Source organism: Nomascus leucogenys, chromosome 15 (genome assembly GCF_006542625.1).
Source record: "Nomascus leucogenys isolate Asia chromosome 15, Asia_NLE_v1, whole genome shotgun sequence".
Lineage (NCBI taxonomy): Eukaryota > Metazoa > Chordata > Mammalia > Primates > Hylobatidae > Nomascus > Nomascus leucogenys.
Window position 1 is genome coordinate 67,326,775 of NC_044395.1, and position 26,806 is coordinate 67,353,580.

The 26,806-nt window shown below is 48.6% G+C and overlaps 1 protein-coding gene across 6 annotated transcripts; it reads right to left on the reverse strand.

The window, feature by feature from the left end:
* Positions 1-25,425, reverse strand: TRIM3 (tripartite motif containing 3). 6 transcript variants are annotated; one of them, XM_030829006.1, is made up of 13 exons: positions 25,205-25,425; positions 24,476-24,640; positions 16,974-17,141; positions 9,510-9,741; positions 9,142-9,293; positions 8,742-8,922; positions 7,743-8,475; positions 7,518-7,621; positions 2,673-2,840; positions 2,294-2,462; positions 1,952-2,022; positions 694-834; positions 1-568 (listed from the first exon to the last, which is right to left on the reverse strand). In XM_030829006.1, exons 3-13 carry the CDS (start codon positions 17,102-17,104, stop codon positions 416-418), a joined length of 2,235 nt encoding a protein of 744 aa, XP_030684866.1. In that variant the 5' UTR covers positions 17,105-17,141; positions 24,476-24,640; positions 25,205-25,425; the 3' UTR covers positions 1-415. The 6 variants fall into 6 exon arrangements, with proteins under 6 accessions (XP_030684866.1, XP_030684867.1, XP_030684865.1 ...); XM_030829007.1 differs by lacking the exon at positions 24,476-24,640 and having other exon boundaries at positions 25,179-25,425; XM_030829005.1 differs by lacking the exon at positions 24,476-24,640 and having other exon boundaries at positions 25,205-25,424.
* Positions 25,426-26,806: the final 1,381 nt, after the last annotated feature.

Below are 26,806 nucleotides of genomic sequence, written 5' to 3' on the forward strand. Positions count from 1 at the left end.
TCTTGGTGAAGACATTTATTTCATATGGGGGGTGGGGTATTGCTGTCTCTGTCAGTGTGTATAGGGTGGTAGGGAGACAACTAGAGGGACTTCTGTCGTGGAGTAGGCTGTTCTGGCCCCAGGCTGGGGGATGGGGAGCAGACTGAGAGGGGTGGGGAGGTGTGTAAGAAGGGTACGGTGAAGCTCTGCATACATCCTTGGGACCACAGTCCAGGCTCACCCAGTCACCAAAGCAAGAACCGAATAAATAAAGTGCAACCGTGGGGGTGGGGGTAGGAGAGGGAGGGCACTGGGCGCACCCATGCCCACAGCCCACATTCAGTGCTGCCAGGTCTGGCCCACCTCCCAGCCAGACCCTCTTGTCCAATCACCCCAATGTCTGTCCCTCCACAAGCCAGGCAGGGCCTCTGTGCAGCTACTGGAGGTAGCGATAGGCTTTAAAGCAGTGGTTGCCAGCATCAGCCACCACCACATGGCCATCCGAGGTCAGTGCCAGGCCCTGTGGACCATACAGTGGTTCTGCAGATGTGTTGATATAGGACAGAAAGGAGCCAGAGCTGTCGAATACCTGGGGAAGGAGTGGAGAAAGAAGGGAGAGGCAAGATCAGGCAGATGAGAGTCTGTTTTGGGGGAATGGGCATATGGGACACACCAGGAAACCTCCCCCTCATGTCATTCCTAGGCCTTACTCACCTGGATGCGGCTGTTGCCCCAGTCAGCCACAATGATGTTTCCATTGGAGTCCACAGCTACTCCTGTGGGGGCATTGAACTGCCCATTGCCCTCGCCATGGGAGCCAAACTTGAAGAGGAACTCTCCATCGGCACTGTACACCTGGCGGGGGAAGGGGCTAGGGACTGGGGACCTGGCCTCAGGCAGAGGGTAGGGCTTTGGAGGAGGACAGGGTGAAGCCCCAGGGCTGAGGACCCCCACCCAGATCTACAGCTGCAGCCCAAATCTGCTTCATGGGCTTCACATCCATGTGCCCTACTGCCTACTAGACATCTCTTGCTGATGTCCATTGGGAATATCAAATCTAACAGCTCATTTTCTTTGGGAAATCAGTTCTCTTAGTTCTCTATCTCAATGACTGGTACCACCCAGCTGGCCATGAGTCACTCTTGACTCCAATTTCTTCTCTGCTTGATAAGCCAATGAATTAACACAACCCTTGATTCCATCTCAAATCCCTCTCTCAAATCTATACCCTATGCATACACTGTCTCATCTTTCTCATGGTCCAGGCTCACATCATTTCTCATCTGGATCACTGCAAAAGATTGATCTTCCTGTCTCAGTCTTGCCTCAGCCTGAGTGATCTAAGACACACAGGACTGCATCACTCCCCTGCCTGATGCAGGGAGTCAATCCTGTGACTCCCCATAGCTCTTGGGAGGAGAGCAAGCTCCTTAAGGGGGCACACAAGCCTCACTCTCAGCTTTCACGGTCTCCTCCTCAAGCCAAGTCTGAACTACTTGTGATTTCTCGAACACACTATTAAGGTTCCCACCTCCCATTTCTTGGCTCTTCCTGTGTCTTTTGTCTCAAACACTCTCGTCCTCCTCTGCCTTCCATTTAATTCCCACTTGTGCTTGAGGTCCTCTTCACATAGTCTTTCCTGAATCATACACTTCTGTATCCCTTCCCACAGTTCCCTGCACCTTCCTATCACAGAATCTATTACATCATATTGTAATTTTTTGGTTACTTTTTTCTCTTCCCTACTAGACTATAATCAAGAAGACACAGAATACATTTGCTTTGTGCATCACTGTATCTCCAGCTTCTAGCATACTGCCTGGGACAAAGCAGCCATGCCATAAATGTGTAAATGTGTATTGTTTGAGTGAATGATCTCAAGGGGGAAAAGGAGGAGGTAAAATAGAGAGGAGTCTTGTGGAAGAGGAAAGGATGTTGGGACAGTGGTCACGGAGGGAGGGAGGACACTGACCTTCACTGAATGGTTATGGAAGTCCGTTACTACAATCTCATTCTTGTTGTTCACAGCCACAAAATGGGGCCCTGAAAATACAAAGTGGTCTTCAGGGCAGTAAGCTGGGATGCTGAGTGGGATGGGGAAGAGTATCTAGGAAGATAAAAGCTAGGGTGTTAGGAGAGGGGTGGGGTCTCTAGGACTGAGACAAATTATTTCTGAGATGATAGGGCTAAAGTATAGGGAAGCGGGATCTTCAGAGCCAAGATATAGGAGGAGAGGGCCTTTACAGATGGGGTATCCAGGGGAGTTCTCTGGAACAGGGGTATCAGCATAGATCTTGGAGCTGTCCCCCCATACCTGCAAAGTGGCGGTCAGTGGCCCCACGGCCCCCAAAACGGCCAACCAGTTTGCCATTGGGCTGGAAGGTAAAGACGCAACAAGACTTGTTGTCGACCACAATGATATGTCCATTCCGGTCTACGGCCACTCCCTTGGGGCCCATGAGGCGGCCAGCTCCAATCTTGGTCTGGAGGAAGAGAATATCCATAAGAGGCTTTATTCTGACAGTGGGGAAAGTAGTCCTAACCCAGCACCAAAGCAGAACCTTGGGCTGGGGAAAGAACAGGGAGTAGGAGGAGGTAGGATTGGATCAGTCCAGACCCTGACCACCAAGAGGCACTAGACTGGTCAGTTCAGCTGGACACCAGGGTAAGTAAAGTGACAGCAGGCCTCTCACCTTGAACTTGCCCTCAGGGGAGAAGATGCTGACCCAACGGTTGTCATAGTCTGCCACAATTATGTCTCCATTGGTGTCCACTGCCACACCTGTGGGGCGCTGCAGCTGCCCAGGTGAGCGTCCTCGGACCCCAAAACGGAACTTGAACTGGCCCTCATTGGAGAAAACCTGGAGCAGAGGAGCAAGGGGAGGGAGTAGGTAGGAGGGGAGACACTGTGGGCACAGACAGAAGGGAGTAGGATCCTGAGGGAGGAGACGCCCACCACCACCATTTATTCAGTCATTCAACAAGCACTTACTGACAAAATCAAACACAGCAGCAGGTCTCGGGGAATGCAACAGAGATGTGAATGGGATTGTGAGAACATGAAGGGATGAAGGGGAATGGTGAGAAAAGGCTCCAAGAGAAGAAGATGTCTGAACAAATAGCCTAATAAGGATGCCACATAAACCAAATTCGGCCAGGAAAGGAAGAGGAAAGGCATTCAAGCAGAGTGAACAGATTGTAAAAGGCACAAAGTCCAGTATGGGCACCACTTGAGGACTTGTCCAGTGTGGCTGGGCTGCAGGCAGCACCCGGGTGAACAAAAGAAGGAATTATGTTTTATCCTGGGTGTAATGAGGAGTCTCTAAACATTTCTAGGCATAGCAGTGACAAGATCAATTTTGCTTTTAAGAAAGAACATTCTGGCTGTAGGGAGGAGTCAAGACTAGAAGCTAACTGCCCAGTCAGAGGCTGTTGCGGTATTCCAGTTGAGAAATGATGATGGCTTGGACCAAGGAAACTGGCTGGAGGGAAGCAGATGGACTCAAGACATATGTAGGAGGTAGGCTCATGAGACTTAGTAGCAGACTGGAATGGGGTAGGTGAGAGAGGAGAAAGTATACAAGAATTAGTCCATTCAGGCTATGGGGCTGACAAGGAAACCTTCCTCCTAGACAGAGTGAACCTTTCAACCTCTCCCTTCTCCAACCTCCTCCACTTTAGCTGCCCAGTATGCTCAGGTCTCCCCATCCCAAAAGCACCTCCTTTAATCCTCCTTCCCACTTTAGCAAAGCTTTCTGGCTTTTCCTTCATAGTCAAAACATTACTCACTACATAAGTCTCATACACTCTGCTTTGTTATAGGCTCTGGGGACACAAGATGAACGAGAGCCAGGAGCAGCCTTGGAGAACTCAAGTTCTGGGCATTGGCCTTGCTCTTGGACTCAAATCTGTGCCTTCCTTAATGGACTGGTCTCCCTGCCCCTGCCCCACCCCAACCCCATCTCTTAGTCCTGCAGGGCTGTTTAAACTGGTCCCACCAACAGGCATCACTTTCTTCTAATGTGGACCTTCTACTAAGCTCTTCTCTGGCTGACCAGCACAGCTCTTGGGTTCTGCAGTGGTCCCGTGGCAGGACAGCACTCATCAGTATGAGAAGGGAGATATCACGAGCTCCACAAGCTAAATAGTAGAAGTGAGGGGGCACTAAAAGGTACAGTTTAGCAGTGAGGTAATGTCCCTCCAGTTTGAGCAGCTCAGGTTCTGGCTCAATACTGATGAGGCTTTGGGATGTCTTGTTCTTCCAGTCCTAGCCTATCCCACCCCTGACACCTGGCCAACTCTTACTCATCTTTCCATTCTTAGAATTTCCAGGTCACTTGTTCAGAGAAGACTTTAATGACCAAGCACCAACCCTCCACCCTACCAAATCAATATGCACATATAAACTTAGGTCACCAGGATATATGCTTTACAGCTCTCTTCATAACAATTATCACTTTGCAGCTAAATAACTGTTAAATATCGGTGTCCCCTTCTAAGGACGTAAGCCTCACATGGCATAGGGACTGCATCTGTTTTGTTTGCTGCTGCATTTGCAGCACTGATATGGCACTTGGCACATAGTAGGCATTCAACAACTGAATGAACTCCCCAGCTCAATCTCAGACCTGAACTGGACATCTCCACTTGAATGCCACATAGTTATCTCAAACATCTGCAAAAGTGAATTCATCAACTTAAACCTGGGCCTGCTCCTGAATGGCAGCACCATCTACCCAGTTCACAAAGTCCTGCCATTCTTGACATTTGACAATTCAGCAAAATCTGCCATTCTTGCTTCCTTAATATCTCTAGAATCTGCTGGTGTCCTAGTTTGGTCCTTAACATCTCTCTCCTATACCATGGTATCTGAAAGTAGATCCCTGACTTCAGGGATCTCACAGTCTAGTGGAGGAGAAAGACTTAAACCAAAATAAAACAAAACAAAACCAGACAAAAACAAAAACAAACCAGCGATTCCAGTAAAGTATGAAAAGTACTACAGCAAAAGGCTGAGGGAACTGAGAAGAATGTGATTTAACGTTCTGCCTAAGGGAATGGGGGAGTTTTCACAGAAGAGCTGATAAAACTGGGAGCTTAGACAATTACACAAGGACATAATATATACAAATCAAATTATTAATTCAGAATCACAAAATTTTTTTGTCTTCTGTCAACTGATGCTGGTTCCACTCAATGAGGAGGTCTGCCTCATCCTCCATCATAGAAGCGTCCAAAAGAGAAAACGGTCATGTCGTGAGGACCCCAATCCCCATGTACTGAGAGGAGGAGGGAGGTCAGACCTCATCAGGGAACCCGGCCCATGCCAGCCCTAAGGACTCCAGAGTAAGAGAAGCAGAAATTCAACTTAGAAATCTGAGCCAGGCTCCTAGCAGTGGTGAGGCGACATAGAGAGCAGGTGGAAGTAGAAGCAAGAGGAGGACTGCTATAGAAGTAGCAGGTGTTTGGAAGAGAGTGGAGCTATACCAGGTGTTCCCTCTCAATTCCCCACTCTGAAACAATAGGGAGGCCAGGTGCGGTGGCTCATGCCTGTAATCCCAGCACTTTCAGAGGCCAAGGCAGGAGGACAGCTTGAGCCTAGGAGTTCCAGACCAGCCCAAACAATATAGTGAGACCCCATCTTTACTAAAAATAAAAATAAAATAAAATAAATTAGTCAGGTATAGTGGCATGTGCCTGTAGTCCCAGCTACTCGGGAGGCTGAGGTAGGATGATCACTTGAGCCCAGGAGGTCAAGGCTGCAGTGAGCTGTGATCATAGCACTGCACTCCAGCCTGGGCAACAGAGACCCTGTCTCAAAAAAAAACAAAAAAAACAACAACAAAAAAACAATCAGGAAGTTCAGCCCCCTCACCAGGACAAAGTGGCACTTGTTTTTCTGTGCATGTGAGCAGTGAGCATACCTGTGTGTGTGCACAACAGAGAAGGGGTCCCAAATCTCAACTTTTATGCCAGGAAGCATTCCCAGCCTAGGGAGTTGGAAAGGAGCTGGAAGGTGTAACTGAGTAGGCAACTGAGCACCACCTCATGACTCCCCCGCAATCCCCTCCTCACTATCCAGGCTGGGCCCAAATGCCTTCCCGTGCTGCACAGGGCCTTTCCATTCCTCTGCTCTTAGAAATAGTGTAGGAGTAAAGGCAGACTGGACAGAACTGGGAATATGGCCACAGAAGAGTCCCTTGCACTTTTAGACTGTTAGGTGAAAAGCAGGGGTCAGGGAGTAGCCATCACTGACGGAAAGGACCTTAGCAGAGCTAGATCGATGACATGAGTACTCAAGCAGGGTTAGGAAGTTTAAACGTATAGGTGTTGAGAAGTAAGGATCTTCAGAGAAAAGTTTTGCTACCCAGTAAAATGTTTCGAAGAAGTAAAGTGCATGGTAGTTAGAAACAATCCCCCATAGGATAAAATCAAAATTCCACACTCCATCTCCAAAACCAATTACAATCTGACCTCAGCTACCCCTGGCTTCTAATAGTAATCTACCTCCAGGCCTGCTGGAATCCTTCCAGTTCCCTGAACCACCTCCTCCAGCACTTTCCCACCTGCTTGCCTTTGTTTAGAACCTCCACCTGAACGATGATATTTTTAACAATAGCTAACATCAGAAGTTTCACTAGATGTCAAGTACAGTACATCATTTAACACTCTGCAACCCTATCAGATATACTTTTCCTAATTTTACACATGAGTTAACTGAAGCTCAAAGAGGTCATGTGACTTGTTAGTATGTGACAGAGCTAGGATTCAAGCTCAGGTGTCTGTTTTCAGAGCCTGAGCTTTTAACTGCTCTGCTGTGTCAACTACCCTCGTGCCCACTGTACTAGGCTCTGAGCTTTTACTACAAGAAACAGAGAGAGAAAAAGGCACATTTCCTGGCTTTGAAAAGGAGCTCACAGTGCAGCAGAAACCATGTCCATTCAGTGCGGTGGATGCCATAATCAGGTGTATGAGGTTATAGGAGAGGCAGTGGGAGGACCACCTGAGAGGTTATGCTACAACTTCTAGCCACTGAAAGATACCCCCTTTGGCCAAGATACCCCCATGCAACTGTCTAGCCAACCTGATAACTGCAGAGACTCCAGACAGACTACATACATTCAGGAGCCAGGCATGCATGTTGGAAGACAGGAAGGGAGGGCAGGCCTGCGTCCTGGCCACCAGGAGAAAAAGGGAGAAAGTAAGAGGCTCAAGGAGAGACAGAAGGAAAGGAGGAATGAGCCAGATCTTTGCAGTCCAGGAGCTGACCTGGCCTAAGCCATGGCCTACAAAGTAGAGGCTACAAGCACAGTAAACTCTGGTTTCTGACTGAAGGTCCTGGTTACAGTTGTGGCCTATGGGAATGGTGTGGCCGGTGGGTGCGTAAGGGGTGATCCTTTGATTCACTGCTCTTAAGGAACAGTACTATCTGTAGGGTTCCATCTTCCAGGAGGTGACCCGTACATTCTGTCTTTTCAGGAGGCTGTAGCTTGAAAACTCTTATTTTGGTGGTGGAGGAGAGCGGTAAAGGTGCTTACCTGAATACACTGGTTGTTACTGTCTGCTACCACGATGCGGCCGCTGCTGGCTGCTGACACACCTTGTAAATTGGTGAATTCACCTTTCTCCCTTCCACGACTGCCTGTGGGAAGGGATGGGAGGGAAAACAAAATAATCCACTCAGAGGTCATTTTGAACCTCCCTTCCCTCCCCACCCCCTACCTGAGCCTGGCCCATCTGGCTCTGCCCTCGGCTGTCTGTACCAACACGGAAGACGAGCTCATCCTCAATTGGATTGTCCTTTCGTTTGCCGCCTGTGCTGTACATGGAGCTGGGCCTACGCACTGCCTTCTGGCGCACATGGCTGCCGGGGCCGCCAGGGGACTTGACACGGCGCTTCACATCGTCGGGGGAAGGTGGCAGGTCCCCAGGACGCAGGGCACGCACGCGGAAGGGGCTGCCGCGCACTGGCTGTCCGTAGAGCAGCACTGAGAGGAGCAACTCGCCTTCCGTGCGCGCTGTGTACACTAGCTCATATGTGCCATTCTTGTGGTCCACCACTGGCACCGGAAGGCGCGTGCCGTCCGGGCCGGTGATCTCTGCACGCAGCTCAGCGCTGCCTGTGCGCACCAACCGCCCGTCCTTGTCTTTGGTAGTGACAGTGAGCGAGGCAGGCTGACCCACTAGCGCCTGGCGCAGGCCCTCTCCCGTGGCCACCGTCTCGTGTGCAGTGGCGCTCGTGGTGAGCAGTGCTCCCAGATTGAGCACCGATCGCCGCAGACCGTCCACCTCAAGGACCAGTTCCAGCTGTGCATTCTCGTGTGGCCGCTCCGGGAAGGCCTGTGCCGCCAATGCCGCCAGCCGCTCTCGCATGTGCTTGCGCACCAGCAACACCTCCGGGGCAGAGCCCAGGCGCAGTGCCTGCTCTGCGAAGCTGCAGCTACTGCCGATGTGTTCCTGACCCTGGCGCAGTGTGTCCAGCTGGGTTTGCAACACCTGATGAGGGGTAGGGGAGGAGTGGGTGAGCCGACTGGCACAGGCGGAGTCTCTGTGATTACTGAAGTTGTAGCACTGTGGCATAAAATACAAGAGGGTGCCTGTGGACAGAGGACACAGATGCCCACAGCACCTACCGAGGGCATGTCAGGAGGCAGAATATCTAGGCTGGGGAATGGGAAGCTGGTGTGGAAGACAGAGGAACAATGGAGGCAATAAAACCATCACAATGGACAATGGTAGGAAAAGGTGAACACAAGACACACCTTCTGTTTGGCTCCACAAATGGTCTCCAGGTCGCTGACCAGAGCCTGCTTGCGCTGCTGCAGTGCTTGCTCCAGGTCCTCGAAGGCTGCACTGATCTGGGCCAGGGCCTCTGCCTTGCGCTCCTGCAGCTGCTGGCTGATGCCCCCGACTAAGGCAATTGCTGCGGACAGCTGTGGCAATCTGGAGGGGGAATATCTCATTCCAGAGTTGCTAAGGGTGGCTTTGCCAAACTTTCCCTTCTCCCTGGGGAACCTACTGCTGCCCTCATGGGGATATCCTTCCTGAGACCTCTCTGAGACTTCTATCTCTGCCCTTCCCAGACCCTTTATTCCCCTCCCTGCCCCAGCTAAGACACCATCCCTGTGGCCCCACCAGCCCAGGACCCTGCCCAGTGCCTACCGGCCACGCACAGCCTCAAGCTGGCGCTGCAGGGCCGCCTTGTGCTGCTCCACCACATCCCTCAGCAGCACTGTGCCATGCTCACGATGCTCCCCGGCGCGGCACTCACCACACATAGCCGTCTCACAGGCCTCACAGTAAAACTCCATCGTCTGCGGTACAAGGACTCCAGTCGGGTAATGGCTAGACGTCACACTTCTTTGTCCCCTCCCCACCTGCCCTCCCTGCCCCTCACCTTCTAAGTGCACCCCCTACCTGGACCACTCATCCAGAGCATACCCTTTCACCCAGGCACTCGGCACCCCCCAATGCCTCTCCTCCTCCTCCCACCCCAAGTCCTGGCCTCACTGGGCCTCGCTTGGGCCCACCTTGCCTTCATGGTTGGGGCAGGAGAGAGGGCGGCCAGCCACTGCACTGAGGGGGTGGGGGTCCTCCGGGTCGTGGGCCCCATCAGGTGCCTGCTGCATTGCCTCCATGAGGCTGCTGATGAAGAAGTTGTTCTGCAGTGCCGAGACGCCCTGCTCTGGGAGGATGGACGTCTGCCGGCATACTGGACAGGATAGCGTCAGGCTCTGGGCAGGGATATAGTTTTGGAGACATCTGTCCAGGAAGAAGGAGAGTCAAAGAACAGAGTGGGTGGGGTGGCATAAGTGCACCCTTCCTTATACTTCCCATGGGTGCTGACCCCTTCCCTCACAGGTGTGCCATTACACTTCATTTTAAAACCTCTCTGCTTGACACATCTCATCTGCCAGCAGGTATAATGGCCTTGCCTCTTACAACTGAGTAGGAACACATCCCTGACCCCTCTCAGAAGAGCAGACTATCCACATTCCTCACAATGTGCACACAGGCTCACCTTTCACAGGTGTTTACGAATGCTTCTCATAGGAATGTGCAACTAGGCACCCCCTGCCCAACTTCTTTAACTCATTAACATTTACTGTCTACTCTTGCCAAATTTATGCCAAGCCCTGGGACAAAAAGATAAAGCACAGTGCCTACCCTTAAAATACTTCCCATCTACAGAGAAAAAAGTCACAGGAATAGTACAGAAGTAAACAGCATGATGATTAAGGGAATGGGTCCTGGAGCTAGGCTGCCCAGGCCCAACACCCCGTCGGTCACCTGTTATACTGTGTGACCCCTGACAAGTTACATAACTTTGACAAGTCAAGGACTCTTCCTTTGTAAGATGGAGAAGTACAGACTTCACAGAGTGTTAGAGGATTACATGTAAAGTACTTACTTATATTTGAAGAGGATTAAATGTAAAATGCCTGACTCACAACAGCACTATATATGGTAGGCTACTTGTATTACTTATTATTAATATAAGGAATGATAGATACAGTGATAAGGAAATGCATCTGGCTCAGGCAGGTGGAGAGGGTGTCCAGGAAAGTCTTCAGAGAAGTTGATGTAAACTAAATCTTCAAGGATAAATAATTGTTAGCCTGACCAAAGAATGGTGCAGGCAGAGGGGGAAGGGTAGTTCAGATACAGAAGGCAGCAAGAAGCAGCATAGCATGAATAAGGAACTGTAAGCAGTTTGATGTGGCTGGCCAGAGACAAAGTCCAAGGCAAGGAATGGTGAGAGAAGTCAAGGAGCTTAGAAGTTATCCTGCCAGCAGTAGGAAGCTGCAAGACAGTGGTATAGCCAGGTTTACATTTTACCAAGCTCCTCTTCACCCTCTCTGTGTGGGGAGTGAATTTAAAGGGAATGAGACAGCAGATGGGGTGGGGGGGCGAGGGCAGTGGCATCATCGGCTAGTTACCATTTATTAAGTGCATATATGCCAGGTGCCATGCTTTCTGATTACATTTCTGTTAGCAGGAGAAAGGGCAAGTGGCCCAAGATAACAACAGCAGTAGGTGCTGAAGCCTGTCTTCAAATGCAAAGTATGTGCTTAGCCAGCATACTCTTACAATAATCTAGGCACGAAGTGAAGAAGACCTGGATTTAGGCAACAGTAATGTAGACTATGAGGTGGAAATAAATTTGAGAAGTGTTTAAGAAGGAGGGAAGGTGGGAGGTGTTGTCTGATTAGATATGGGGAGCAAGAGAGATGAGGAGTCTTCGTTGACTCCCAACTTCCTAGCTTTGATAACTGAGTGGATAGTGGTGACATTCACTAAGATGAGAAACATAGAAAGAGGAGTAGCTATAGGAAAGTTCAGCCTTGTCCTGGTTGAATTTACTGTAACAATAAACATCCAGGTTGAGGTCACCAGTAGACAGTTAGGAGAATGAAGGTTAGAGACAAGAGATGGGCATGCCATCAACATTTAGATGGCCTCAGTAGCACTGGGAGAGGATGAGATCAGCCAAGAAAGCATAGACAGTGATAAGAGAGAGGGACAGAGCACTTAGCAAAAACTGAATGAGGACAACAAAGAAGACCAGGCCGAGAGGCAGGAAAAGCAGCAGTGTTAGAGGGGAAAAGTGAGTGGTACATTTCCAGGAGGGAATGAGTAGTCATCAGTGTTAAAAGCAGCTGAGGTGTTGGGTAAGGTGAGGACAGGAAAATGTCCACTGAATTTGGCAAATGTGAGGGTACTTTGTAGGGAAAACAGGGAGGGAGTGGCAGGAGAAGGAAAGCTTGACTGCTGGAAGTTGAGTGAAGGGGAGCTTGAAAGTTCGAATGAGAAGGAGGTTGAGGGGTTGGATGGTGCTAGAAAGAGTTTTTATCTGTTTGGCATGGGAGTTTTGAGCATGTTTATGAATGGAGGAGTCAGGAGAGAAGGAGAGGGGGAAGAGACTAGAAAACTGAGAGGAAAAGATCTTGAGGATTGGGGAGTGCCTCGGATTGGCCTGAAGAGGAGGACTGGACGTCAGTCTCTGAATGGAGGGAAGGAGGAAAGGAGAGGAGGATGTAGAGGGGCACTGGGGACATAGGAGAGTGAAGGATGGAGGATTCAGGGGCCTGATGATGGCTCAGATTAGTCACTAATGGGAGAGCAGAGGACACATACTAGAAACAGACATCAGAAATGAAGGCAGTTGTATTTGGGGACCTCAAATTTGTGGAGTGAAGATCTGCATTGTGCAAACTCTCCCATATCCTCAATCTCATCTCTTAATGTTTCCTGTAACTTAGGATCTTAATTAAAATCTGACAAAACTATGTGCCAGGCATGATTCTAAGTGCTTCACAAGTATTAACTTATTTATTTGTTTGTTTTTGTTTTTGTTTTTTTGGTGGTTTTCTTTTTATGAGACGGAGTCCTGCTCTGTCGCCCAGGTGGGAGTGCAGTAGCACAATCTTGGCTCACTGCAACCTCCACCTCCCCGGTTCAAGCGATTCTCTTGCCTCAGCCTCCCAAGTAGCTGGGATTATAGGCTCACACCATCACGCCTGGATAATTTTTGTATTTTTAGTAGAGATGGGTTTTTGTCATGTTGGCCAGGCTGGTGTCAAACTCCTGACCTCAGGTGATCTGCCTGTCTCGGCCTCCCAAAGTGCTGGGATTACAGGCATGAGCCACCATGCCCAGTCTAACTTATTTAATTGTGACTTACTTTTCCTTGCAGTCCTCTTAAGTAGAGTGGTTTCTGTCTCATACTCCACACTCCTTAGGGCCAGAAGGTGGGCTTGAGCCCTCATTCTTCCCAACTGGAACATTTCTAAACTATTCAACTCTAGCTCCTTTGAAGCTCATGCCTTCTATCTATATCACTCCTCCTTATTGTTGTCTCCGCTAACCTAATGGTTGTCCCCCCTCCATTTGTGGACATCTTTCTCTTGGCTCACTCTCTTCTTCCATTACCCCCACCATCACTCTGCCATCATTCTCAGTGGCACTAACATCCATCCCCCATTGTGATTTCTGAATTCCTTGACCTTCTCACCCCCAGTGATCTTTCCCCCACTTCCCATGCTCCCACTAATACCCATTTCTCATCAACTAGCACTGCATTTCAACCATTCCACTCTATTCTTCAGCAGCTTTCTTCCAAGCTCACTGAATCTAGTGTTTCCCCATGCAAAACACCTTCTAATTCAGCAATATCCCCTTCCTATTTGTCAAGTGTACCTGGCTCACGATAGCTTCCTAACTGGTCTCCGTTTCCACTCTTGCTCCTTTATAATCCATTCTCTCCATAACAGCTAGGGTGAACATTTTACATTACATTATTTCCCTGTATATATATATTTTTAAAAACTCCAATAGTTTCCCATTGCACTTAGAATAAAATCCAAACACTTTCTGAAAACCTACAAGCTCCCCCTTAAACTGCCCTTATTCTTTCCAATTTCACCTCATCCCACTTTCCTCCCCACTTGGCCACACTGGTTTCTTTTCTGGTATCTGAACATGTCTTGTCTACTTCTTCCTCAAGGCCTTTGCACAGATTTTTCTATTGCCTGGAACAATCTGTCTCCTTCTTATCCTCAGAACTCAGGTCAAATGTCACCTCCTCAGGGAAGCCTTCCTTGATGACTATATAGAATAGTTCTTGCCCCAAACACCCCTACTTCTCTCTGTTTATATCCTGCAAAACATTACTACAAGCTGCAGCTCTCTTGTTTTCTTGATTGCTTACTGTCAGTCACTGCCCACTAGAACATACTCTGAGAGCAGGGACCAAGGGATACATGAATGAATACTAGTTGACAGTGAAGGCCCTGCAGAGAAAACTGGATTCAGATCTCAGCTATTTACTTACTGTGTAGCCTTGGAAATATTTATTTTTTATTTGTTTATTTAATTTAAGATACAGCCTCTCTCTGTCACCCAGGCTAAAGTGCAGTAATGTGATCACAGCTCACTGCAGCCTCCACCTCCCAGGCTCAAATGATCCTCCCACCTCAGCCTCCCGAGTAGCTAGGACTACAGGTGCATGCCACCACACCCAGCTAATTTTTAAATTCTTTTTCAGAGACTGCATCTCACTATGTTGTTTCCCAGGCTACTCTGGAACTCCTAGGCTCAAGTGATCCTCCCACCTTGGCCTCCCAAGGTGCTGGGATTACAGGCATGAGCAACTGTACCTGGCCAGAGATATTTCTTAATTACTTACTGACTTTGAACCTTAGTTTCCTCCTCTCTAATATGGGGATACCTGGGTGTGGTAGCCTGCACCTGTAATCCCAGCTACTCAGGAGGCTGAGGCAGGAGGATCATTTGAGCCCAGGAGTTCAAGTCCAGCTTGGGCAATATAGCAAGACACTCATCTCTAAAAAATAAAATAAAATTTAAAAAATTGAAACAAGATGGGCACAGTGGTTCACGCCTGTAATCCCAGAACTTTGGGAGGCTGAGGCGGGCAGATCACAAGGTCAGGAGTTCAAGACCAGCCTGGCCAACATGGTGAAACCCCATCTCTACTAAAAATACAAAAATTAACCGGGTGTGGTGGCAGGCGCCTGTTAATCCCAGCTACTTGGGAGGCTGAGGCAGGAGAATCACTTGAACCCGGGAGGCAGAGATTGCAGTGAGCCAAGATGACGCCACTGCACTCCAGCCTGGGTGACAGACAGAGACTCTGTCTCAAAAAAAAAACAAAAAACAAAAAACGAACAAAAAAATTAAAATTAAAAATTACATTAAAAAATTAAAATAAAAAAATAAAATGAAGTTAATAAAGTAACTGTTGCAGAGATTAAGGAAATCAGTATGTATAAATCACTTAGCCAGTCCCTGGCAAACAGTAAGCAATCAATACATGGTAGCTATTGTTATTACAATTTCTCAGCCACTGATTTTCTCCAGGAGTGCTCAGTGATCTGGGCACAGGAGAAAGTGCAGAGACATCCAATTTCGGCTCTGATCCAACATTGAGCTTCTATTGCATGGGTTTTGCAAAGGATAAAGATGTGAAGGAACTGCAGGGGAGCCAGTCGGTCAGCCACAGGGTCCAGGATGGTCAGGAAAGAAAGGGAGGCCAGGACGCAGTTGGTGACTGGGAAAAGAGGGAGCAGTCAAAGGGGCTAGACATCTATATTGTATCAAAAGTGGTGTAATGGGAGTGGGGTAATGGGAGCCAGGAGTGGAACGTTGGCATTTATGACTACAGATAAGATTCTGGGTGATAAGATTCAGGGCATGGTTGGGAGGGAGTGTTACTGAGGTGGAATGGGGGACAACCATGAAGAAACAGTTAAGAACCAACAGGCACAAGAGGGTGGTTGTCCCCAGGTTGACAGAAGAACTTGAATGGACAGGAAAACTGAGGCCATTTCCAGTTGATAAAGGAGAGTGGGCAGTGGAGCTGGAATCTCAAAGAGCAGGGCTGGCAGGGAAGCAGTATCTCTGGTGCAGAGCCAGGTTTCAGTTGGGGCAGAAGGCAGAGGAAAAGTGTGGATAGAGGCAATGGTGAGAAGACCCAGGGACCAGGCCACCCAAGACAGAACAGTGAGAGATGAGGACCCAAGAGAATACTGTCAAAATACAGATGTGATCACATATAAAACCTTGCAAAGGCTTCATGTGGCTCTCCGGGTAAAGGCGAAATTCCCTAACAGGTCTACAAAACCCTAGGTGGTCTGGCCTCCACCTACCTCTCCAGCTTCATCCCATGATACTCTCAGTCACACTCACTCTGCTCTAGCCCCACCAGGCCTCCTCCAGGCCTCTTACCTGACATATTTTCTCATGTCACATGGGCTTTACCAATGGTCTTCCTTCTGCGCAGAATGCTCTTCCAACTCCCTTTACCTAGTTAACTCCTATTCATCCTCTGAATTGCTCCTGAGGGAAACCTTCCCTGATTCTCCAAACTATAACAGATTCCATATGCCAATCTCTCATAGCTCAGCACTTTATTTTCAGCACTTACTAAAAGTTATATTGATCTTTAATCTGCCAGATCTATAATATGGCTATATGATTATTTGATGACTATCTTTTTCTTTCACTATATTGTTAGCTCTTTAAGAGTAAGCATTGTAAGTGATGGGTACCTTAAATACCCTACTTGATTGTTACCATTCTATGCTTGTAACAATATATCACATGTTCCCCATAAATATGGAAACTATTGTGTATCAGTTTTTAAAAAGAGTAAGCATGGTGGCTCACGCCTGTAATCCCAGCACTTTGGGAGGCCGAGGTGGGCGGATTGCCTGAGTTCAGGAGCTCAAGAACAGCCTGGGCAACACGGTGACCCCATTTCTAATAAAACACAAAAAGTTAGCTGGGCGTGGCAGCGTGCACCTGTAGTCCCAGCTACTCGGGAGGCTGAGGCAGGAGAATTGCTTGAACCCGGGAGGCGGAGGTTGCAGTGAGCCAAGATCGTGCCACTGCACTCCACCTTGGGCGACAGAGCAAGACTCCATCTCAAAAAAAAAAAAAAAAGAGTAAGGATCATATCTGTTTTTGCTCATCACTGCATACCCAATGCCTAGGACAGGGTCTGGCACATAGTAGTTGCTCAATAAATGAATATTTGTTAAATGAATAAGTGATCCATAGAAGCCTAGAGGCTGGGACAGGTTGCCTTTCACTCAGTACCTGAGGACAACAATAAGGACAAGCAGGGAAGGACAGACCTAGCTTCAAATATCCTCCAACTAGTCGTAAATTGCTGATGCCAAAGCTGGTTGAGTCTGAGCACTGTTTGATTTCTTAGATGGTGTCAAAAGCTGCCTTGAGGTTTGGGAAAGGACAGAGAAGGCCCTATTCTTGACAGGAACCATGGCCCAGTGTTATGGTTCTTACGGTTCTCTCACAGGTTCTTGCCCCCAAAACCTCATTTCCTGCAGGTTGGGGTTCACCTGCTCTCCTCCTAGGTAAGCATGCTGCCCTCACCTACTACAGGTTTACACATACTCCCTCAGGGGAGCCCACAGGGTCCTCATCCCTCCCCAGTACACACATCCCCTCACCTCTCACAGAAGGTGTGCAGGCAAGGAAGAACCTTGGGGCACTGGTACCGATCCAGGCAGATGCTGCATACCAGGAACTGCTTGTCCATTGGCTGGACCTCTGGGCCAGGGCTGTCCTCCCTCTTTGCCATGGTGCCCACAGATGGCTCCTGCCACTCACACCAGCCTCTGTATGGAGAGATGATCAGCACCAGCGAGTCCAGCACTTCTTCTCCCCACCCAATCCCCGCCACTCAAATCCCCTGCAGAGAACTTGCCCCCACCTCTTCCCTGCTAGGGGCAAGACAGGGCAGTGACTGGAAGGATCAGGGTGGTGTGACCTCTGAGCCTGGTGTTCTGTTTAAGAGCACAGACGTAGGATTAGATTGGGTTTCAAACCTGGCTCAGTCTCTCACCAGCTATGTGAGCTTGGACAATCCATATAACTTCTCTGAGCCTCAGTCTCTTAATTTGTAATTACAGGAATAATAATTTGAGAGTGTGACATAGTCATGTTGAGTGCATGGTACAGAGATGTCCGTTTTCACTGACATACCTACCCTTCATCTCCTCTGCCTCCCCCAAATCCTCCTCCAAGAGACCTGAATGGAGTGTCTCTCCTCTAACTACCTGCAGCTCTTCCATTTATGCCCTGACCCACCTCTTAGCACAACTGCCTGAAACTGCACTCTTTTTCGCACCCAGTTAGTATCAAGGTCAGGATTGCTTCCTGAATATCTTAAACCCTTCTCTCCAATCCCAAAGTTACTACCCCAAATTCAGGCAACCATCAGTTCTCTCCTGGAATACAGCAATAGCCTCTTAACTCGTGTTCTTGTCTCTTCACTGACACCTTTTCATCTATCTTCCTTGAAGCCAGAATGAAGTTTCTAAAACACAGATTTGATCTTGTCACTACTCTTTGTTTAAATTCCTTCAACTGTTGTCCATTGTCCAAAGTCCTTATATTGGCCAGTGAGGCTTAACTTTGCCCCATACCTTTTCTACAACCTCATGTCTCATGAGTCTGTGATCAATCATTCCTGCTGTTTTTTGTTTTTTGTTTTTGTTTTTTTTTTCCGGTTCCTGGAAAACTCCTTGTTCTCTTTTGCTTCTGGGAGATCACGCATTCGTTCTCGCTGTCCTGAGATCCTTTTCCTGGCCCCTTTTCCTGGCTGATGTGGCACCTACTCATCTTTCAGGTCCCCATATAAATGTCACCTCCTTTAGAAGACCTTCCATGACTACCCAGAGTCTGGCTTGGGTGCTCTACCTGTGTCCCTCAGCACCCTGTATTTACTCCATCCTAACTCTTATAAGCTATGCTGCAATTTTCTTGTTACTTCTCTGCTTTCTCCACTCCATGCAGTGTTCTTGAGGATAGGCATTTTATTTATTTTTTTATATTTTATTTTATGTTTTCATTCTTAGCACTTAGCACAGAGCCTGACATAAAGATTGACCTATATTTACTGAATTGATTTCAGGAATTCAATAAATATTTACTGCCTACTTTGCACAGGTGTTAGGAATGGAATGGTAAAACAGATATGGTCACCGTCCCTGTGGTGGGGAGGTGGTGGCAGATATTTTAAAAGTAAATAATAGTGGCAGGGAAGTGATATAAAGAAAAAAGGGATGCTGTGAGAAAGAACACTTTTGATTGAGTCATCAGGGAAGGCTCTCCAAGGAGGTAACTTTTAAGCAGAATTCTGGGTGGATGGGAGAAAAATGGTATGGGTGAGGGTGAGAAACAACAGGGAGTCAGGAAGGGAAATCATTCTAGGCTGAAGAAGCAGCATGATAAATGTTCTTAGGCAGAAGGCTCATGGAGAACCTGAAAGGACTGTGTGGTTGGAGCCAAGTCAATAAAAGCAAGAGGTGAGTTTGGGAAGATAGAGATGAGATCATGAAGGACCTTATAACCGCCATTAAGAATGTGATTTTGGCTAGGTGCAGTGGCTCATGCCTGTAATACTAGCACTTTCAGAGGCCAAGGCAGGAAGATCGTTTGAACCCAGGAATTGGAGATCAGCCTGGGCAACATAATGAGACCAATATCTACAAAAAATTTAAAAATTATCTAGGCATGGTGGCACACACTTGTAGTCCAGGCTACTTGGGAGGTTGAGGTGGGAGATTGCTTGAGCCCAGGAGGTCGAGGCTGCAGTGAGCCATAATCGTGCCCCTGCACTCTAGCCTGGCATGAGACAAAGTGAGATTCTGTCTCAAAAAAAAAGTGATTTTATCCTAAGTTGGAGGCAGGGATGATGTGGTTTATAAATAAGTGAAAATAAATTAGAAAGCTACTCTGGCAGCTGTGAGAATTGAAGACAAAGAGAAGCAAGAGTAGAATCAGAGAAACCAGTTAGGAAGCTACCAAAGTTCTTTGGGTAAGATAATGTAGGGTATCATCTGAGCTACAAGCAAAAAGCTGGACTGATTTGAGAAATATTCATTGGCCGGACAAGGTGGCTCACATCTGTAATCCTAGCACTTTGAGAGGCTGAGGAAGGAGGTTCACTTGAGCTCAGGAGTTCGAGGTCAGTCTGGGCAACATAATGAGACCCCATCTCTATAAAAATAAAATAAATAAAAGAGAAATCAAAAGGACATCAAGATGAACTGGGTGTGAGAGGGATGTCAATTATGACTCCTAGCTTTCTCATTTTAGCAAGTGATGGGCCATGAATAGAGACAGTGAGAGCTGAGGTGGAGCTGATTTGGGGCATTCTGTTCTATGTATGCCAAGTACGATGTGTCTCTCTGATGTCCAGGTAGAGCTGTCAAGTAAGAAACAGAATACAGGAGCTCAAGAGAAAAGTCTGGACTGGTTACTGATTTGGGATCACTAGCATATAAATGGCACTTACAGCAATGAGAAGACGAGACCACCTAGGGACAGAGGGCAGACAGAAAAGGGCCTGGCACAAGGGAGGGGAGCCAGCAAAGGTGACTGAGAAAGAGAACCCAGAGAAATGGTAGGAAAACCAAGAGAATGTGAAACCAAAGAAATCAACAGAACAGTGCAAGGAAAAGAAGGAGTGAAGTAAGAAACAGACTGAAGACTGTCCACTAGATTTGGCTGTGGTGGGGTGGCAGGGGCAGAAGCCACGTCAGAGTGACTGAAGAGTAAATGGGAGATGAAGTTAACACAGCAGATGTAGACAATGCATGGCAGGGATTTGGTCATGAAGGGTGGCAGAACAATAGCTGAATTACTCCAAAATAGGCAGTGAATCGGACCAGGTCACCATTGTCTGTGCTGTTAGATGCATTATGAGTCTTTTTCTAAAGACTGTGAATGAATGAATGAATGAATGAATGAATGCAGGAGGGAGTCTAGATTTGGAGAGGGATAGAAGGGCTGAGTTGCTGTGCCTTATGTTTGTGTAAGGGTGGGCCTGGGTAGAGTGTGAAGGGCATGCCTGAAAGTATCCTCTGCTGATGTAGACACTGGCATCCTGATGTTCTCTCTACAGTTGTAATGGGTTCTGGAGTCTGAAGACTTAATACCAGGAAAACATAGCCAGGAGGGAGGACAGATTGAAGGTTGGCGGAAGGACCAGGAGGCAGGAGGCAAGCTGAAGCTTCCGTCTGGTGAAGGGAAAGGCTGGGAGGAAGAGTGGGAGTGGTCTGCTGGGGTAGCTGGATGCCAGGCTCCACCTCTCTCCAAGCCTAGGGGCTCTCCCAGACTGTCACACAGGGGCGGAGATTGGGCTATGTCCAAGGACCAATAGCTCCTCCCCCACTCCTCCCCTTCCTGCTTCAGTTCCCCTCCCAGACTTACTGGGCATGCAGCCGCTGAGGCCATACCCCTGCCTGAATCTGAGATTCTCTTCCTCCCGTGGGGTCCTAGCTCTTCCATCCCACTGTGCTCTAGAGATTTGCCCCCAAGATCCTATAGGTGGTGGTTCAAGTGGACTGTTTATCACAGCACACACTTATAAAGCCTTGGTCTCAGAGCTGGACTTCACTCTCCTTCCTCAGACTGCCTTCTGCTATCCCCGCATTGGTTATTCCCACCATCCTTTATGGCATAGTTCTCAAGGCACCTCATTCCTTCATTCAGCATTCACTTGACACTGCTGCTAGGCCTGGGGACACAAAGACAAATAGTCACAGCTCAGCCTTCATGGATTCCACAATCTAATAAATAGATTACTGCAAGGCAAAGTGGTGAAGACCATGATGAGGAAGCACCAATTGCTCCAGGAGTACAAAGGTTACCTAACCTAGATCTGGAGCAGGGGTGGGTCCAGAGGTTGGAGGCCAACCTTTCTCCTAAGGAAAGTAACTTTAGTAACTCCTAAAGAAAGTAACGTTCAAGCTGAGGATGAGTTACAGAGAGTATGGTGCCTTTTGCATCAAGAGGCTGAATCAGACATTGTGATGGGAGGGCTAAGAAACAAGATGGAGAGGTAGGCGAAAGGTATATCATGCAATGCTTTGTTGGGCTTATTAAGGAGTTTAGACTTTACGCTTACCTCCTAGGGGATGAAGGATTTATCCAAAAAGCAAAGGAAAACTTTGGTAGTGGTGAGGGCTATTAAGTATAGAGTGACAAAAGTACATTTTTGGCTGCTGTGTGGAAAATAGTTTAAAGGGCAAGGATGGAAAATTAAGAAACTGCCTTGATTAGGAGAATAGCAAAGACAGGCCAAGATAAATGAATTCTGCAGGGGGATATCAACAGAACTTGGTGGCTGGGTATTTACATATGAACAGTTAGGGGAGAAGAAGGAATTAACAGATGATTCTTTGGAAACTCTCAAAGAAGAGCAGTTTGGATGAGCGGGTGATAAGTTTGGTGTTTATCTTTTAAGGGTTTTTCATTTTTGTTTTTGTATTTTAAGAGACAGGGTCTTACTCTGTTGTCCAGGCTGGAATGTGGTGTTATGATCATAGCTCACTGTAGCCTCAAACTCCCGGGCTCAACTAATCCTCCTGCCTTGGCCTGACAAAGTGTGGGGATTGCAGGCATGAGCCACAGCATCCAGCTAGAGTTCATTGTTTAATGTGATGAATCTGAGGTGCCTATGGGATGTCATTCAAGTGGAGAGGTCCAGTTGGCAGTTAGAAAGACAACGCTGAAGCCTAAGAGAGAGGTCTGGGCTGGAGACATGAATGTGGTTGTTGGTGCAGAGATGGTTCCTGAAGCCATGGAAGTGGATGGTATTACCCCGAGAGGGTAAAGTGAGAAAGGAGGGCCTATCACCAAGCCCCAAGGAACCTCAGTATTTAAGAGATAGGCCCAGGAAGCAGAGTCTGCAAAGAAGATTAAGAAGGCACAACCAGAGAAGCAAGAGAACCAGGAAACAGAGATGTCATGAATGCCAAGGGAGAAGAGAACTTCATGAACAAGGGAGTGAAATGCTGCAGAGGTCCCATTATTTAAGCCCCAAAGAGGCTTTCATTAACCCCAGAGCATGTGGTTTTCGGGGGCTGGAAGACAGGAAGCCAGATGCAGGGAGTCAAGCAAGAAGCTGATTGTGAACAAATGAAGACAGCCAGTGCTGACTCCACTAGATCCTGGACATCTGCAAAGGATGTGTTTCAAGGCTTTTCAGTTTCTCCAAATTCTCAAACAGCATTAATTTCCCCCAGGACCTCCTCCTACAATCTCACAGGATTCCCAGTACACATGAGTTACACAGTTGTGAATGGAGGTAACCAAGGCATTGTTGAAAATGGATGCGAGAGGTCAGCTAGGCTCATTTGCTTGCTAAAATAACTCATGTCTACTCACTAGCTTCCAGGTTTATCTGATCATTTGAGACCTCAAAAAAATGACAAATGACTGCAGGTTACGGTCTTTGGGCTTTCTCTGAAACAAATGAAGCCTTGGATGAGGCAAAGTCCTTAAAGCCAATGAATCCTTTAAATAAGATTGGCAGGGAAGGAAAGCAATGAAATTCATGGCCATCTCCCCCAACACTGCCAGACTGAGTAAAGCGAACGAACCATTCAATCAAACCTCTCTGGGCACACTGTGGGCCAGGTCCTTCAGCTGTGAAATGGAGACACAAAGCTGAATCAGACACACTCCCTGTCTTTCACAAGTTTTTAGACTAATGTGAGAAACAGAAATGGAAACACGTAACTACAATGTGATAAGTACCATGATATTGACATGTTCAAATTGCTACAGCAGCAAACTGGAGGAAGTATCTAACTCTGAGGATGGTATAGAATAAAGAAGGCTTCCAGAGGAAAGGGTATTTGAGCTGGGTCTTGAGGGACAAATAGGACATTGATACGTACATTGGGGAAACAGTGAGTAAAGAAACAGAAACATGAGAAACTAAGAAATATGGACCAGATGGACAAGACTGCGAATCTCAAAAAGGCAAAGGTTACACATGATGCTTTTACATCCTAAAAGCATAAAAATACGCTAAAAATAAACAAATATAAATAAATGAATGAATAAATAAATAAAAGGCACCACCACTCACCCACCCACACAAGCCAGAACCCTGGTAGTCTTCTCAATTATGCCTTTTCTTTCACCTTTCAGATACAAGCTATGACTACATCCTCAATTCTGCCTCTGAAACGTGGCTAGCTTTAAAAAGTTAGGAGATCTAGGATCTAGTCCTAACACTGTAACTAACTCCACTAACACAAGGTGAAACTCTAGGCAAGTTCCAACCCCATTCCCTTATTTGTAAATTGGGAGAAGAGGGATGTTTTCTCAAAATCTGAGATTCCCAAGGTTCCCTCTCAAGCCAAGGGCCTCTACAGATTGTACCATGAGCCCATGATTAAATCCCATCTGTAGTACCTCGATGATTTGACTTCTAGTTTCCACTGTTAGGCCAAATGTGTTAGAGGATGGTCTTAGCTGCCTCCCCTCCACACTCCCCCTACCCCCCCACCCCTGTAAATAAATGTTTGCTGAGTTTTCAGTCACCTATGACATGCTATGAACGCTCTCTATTCTAACCATATGGTTTTTCTGCTTTTCTGAACCTGGGCTATACTATCCCAACGATGGACTCTTTGCTCAAGTTCTCTCAGCAAGAATGCCATTGTCTCCTAAGTGGCTGTGGCAGTACCTGGCACGCAGGAAGTACTCAGTGTATGTTGGTTACAGGAGAGCTCTGTTTAAATCTCTGCAGTTCTCTTTCATCAGAGAGAGATGCAAAAGTAATGGCAGTAACAAGACAAGTGAATAAAGTCCCAAGAAGAGAGACCTCTGCTTAATATAAGGAAGCTTTTCCACAGCAGAAGGTAGCAAGTGCTCTGTCACTGGAGGCATACAAGCCCAAAGAGGCAGGGCTCCTGTCAGGCCTGCAGCTCTGATTCCAATTCTGCAGCAAATCATCCCCTGCTTAGGGGATGAATTGGCACCAGTGAGCTAGACAGACTGGCCAGGAGAGACCTGTGATGTTTTCTGCACCTGCTCTGACCTCCCAGATGTGATCTTCCTGCTAGGTCCAGTCCTGAGTTTCTGTTGTCCACATAAGAGAACCCCCACACCAACAACAAGCCCAGGGCCTGCCCTCAGTCGAACTGACCTCCCTGGGGTGCAGCCTGCCCCTCCAACCTGCAACCATCTGTCCCTGCAGGTTTGCAGCCCAGGATCTGAAGCCAATTCCAGAAGGGAGGAGGTCAGAACCAGGGAGGGGCCTGGGGTCCTCCAGGCAGGGCTCAGGCTACAGGAGAACCAGAGGGGTCCTTTCCTACAAAAAAAACAGCCTCCACATGAGGCTTCCTGTCCACAGAGCAGTGCATGGGGAGGAAAGGGTGTCCTCCATCCTGACTGGTGGGCCTGTGGGTGCCAGAGGATGGAAGGGGCGGGGGGTGGGGTAGGGTGGGGGTGGGGAGCAAGGGGTGGAGGTGTCTGCACCAGGGAGAAAAGAGCCCTTCAGACAAGCTGGGCCACAATATTCCAGAGTCCCACTCAGCACCCACCACCACCACCACCACCAACAACAACAACCACCACCCTCGGCCGCAGCGTTCAGCACCCTCCGCCAACACACACAAGCTCCCAAACCCCGCGCTCCTCCAAGGAACCATCACCCATCCACCCGCGCCTCCCCGCCTCAAAACAGGGACCTCACGTGAGCAGCCACAGCCCGAAGAATCCCCCTGCTGCTCTCACGGACATGGACACGCCTCACGTGGGCAGAGAGAGGCACAGCTTTTGAAAATCATCTGTGCCCCCATCCACAGACGCTCGGACCCAGACCCGAGCTGACAGGAATACAAACGCACCCTTAGGGCCCGCCCGTCGCACTCACCGCGTTGGAACAGGATGCGAGGGCAAAGCCTGGACTGCGGCCACTCTGAAGGGCCCGCGGCGCTGCTACTGCTGCCAGCGCCCGTCCGCCCGGCCCTGCCCGCGCCTCCGCCTGTCCCCGCGCCGGCGCCGCCGCCGGACTAGCCGCACAGGCCGGAGGGAGGGGCCGGGGCGGGGCTGCGGACCGGCCGGGGGAGGGGGCGACTCCAGTAGGGAAGACCCACCCACGACCCGCCCGCCGCCGCGGAGGCCCCGCCCACCCCGCCTGCCCACCCCTACCGCACCCTCACGCCCCCCCCGCCAACGCCTCCACCTCCTGCGGACGCTGCCTCCTTGGTGCTGCTAGGGAGCCGGCGAGCCGGATCCCGGATCTCGGATCCCGGATCTCCGCCAGCTGCCTCTGGCTCCGGGAAGGGCGGTGTAGTCGGTCTCTGGGACTGAGATGAGACTCCGTCAAGAAAAGGCAGCTGGGGCAACAGGGATTTCGGACTCTGGGAGCCTGTCTGGGCCGCCTGCCTCCTGGAGGCTCCCTTTCCGGCTTCCTTGGAGTGCTCCTATGGAATATGCTAGTCTATGGGCTGACCAGGAAGACGTAGAAACCGTCTGTACCTTAGCACGATCTCTGGGCGGCAGAAGGGCAGTACCCAGAACTCTGGGAGAAGGAGTTAAGGGGTAGAAAGGTGGGGGATTTGATTAGGTTTTGGGCGCTTCAGGAGCCCCCTCCTGAGGAAATTCTGGTTCAGACCATCCAGTGACTCCCTTCCTCACACCAAAGACACTGGACAATTCCCAGAATCATAGTCTTGTGCAAAAAGCAGCCCCAAGTGGAAAATAATTGTAACAGTTTACAGGGACTGAGTGGTTATTATGTGCCAGACACAGAACTAGCCACTTAACATATATTATTTAATAGTCAGTAGGTAGCATCTTTTATTAGCCCAATTTTACAAGGGGAAAAAATAGGTATATGGCTCCCCAGACGTTAGCCCTCATCACTCAGCTAGAAAGTGGCAGAATATGGAGTTCTGTTTTTAGGCCCTACAACCAGCATTTGGAGACTCGGTACCTTTCATGTTGAAAAATCCCCAGTGGCCTATTAAGTGGCAGCTCATATGAGGACCACCTTCCTTGCCCCAAAAATCAAGCTCTAGTCAGATGATTGCAGGCTGACCAAAGCCCAGAAGACTGCCTGGGAGCTGCAGTATCCATGATAAAGGGCAAAGTCATGCCTGTGAGGATCCCTGCACTTTGGGAATCTGCTGAGTGGGTCATCGCCTTCCTCCAGCCTTCCAGAGGTGGGGAGAATCCTGAAAAATTCTGGTTTCCTTGGCCAAAGGGCATACAGGTGATGACACCTGAGCCCTGACTAAACCAAAGTGCTGTTAGGGAGCTTTCTTGTGACCTCTCCACAAGGTTCAGATTTAGGCTTAACGCCTGGGTGCAGCAGGAGCTTTGGGAACCACCTCAACTTCTTTTCCACAGGATGCTCCAGTGCTTGTGAAGGAACCCCAGACGGGGATCATGCTTGCAGTTTTGAGCTGGGGCTACTATACTACCCAAGATGAGGGAACTGGAATCTATATGACACTATCTTAAGCCTCAG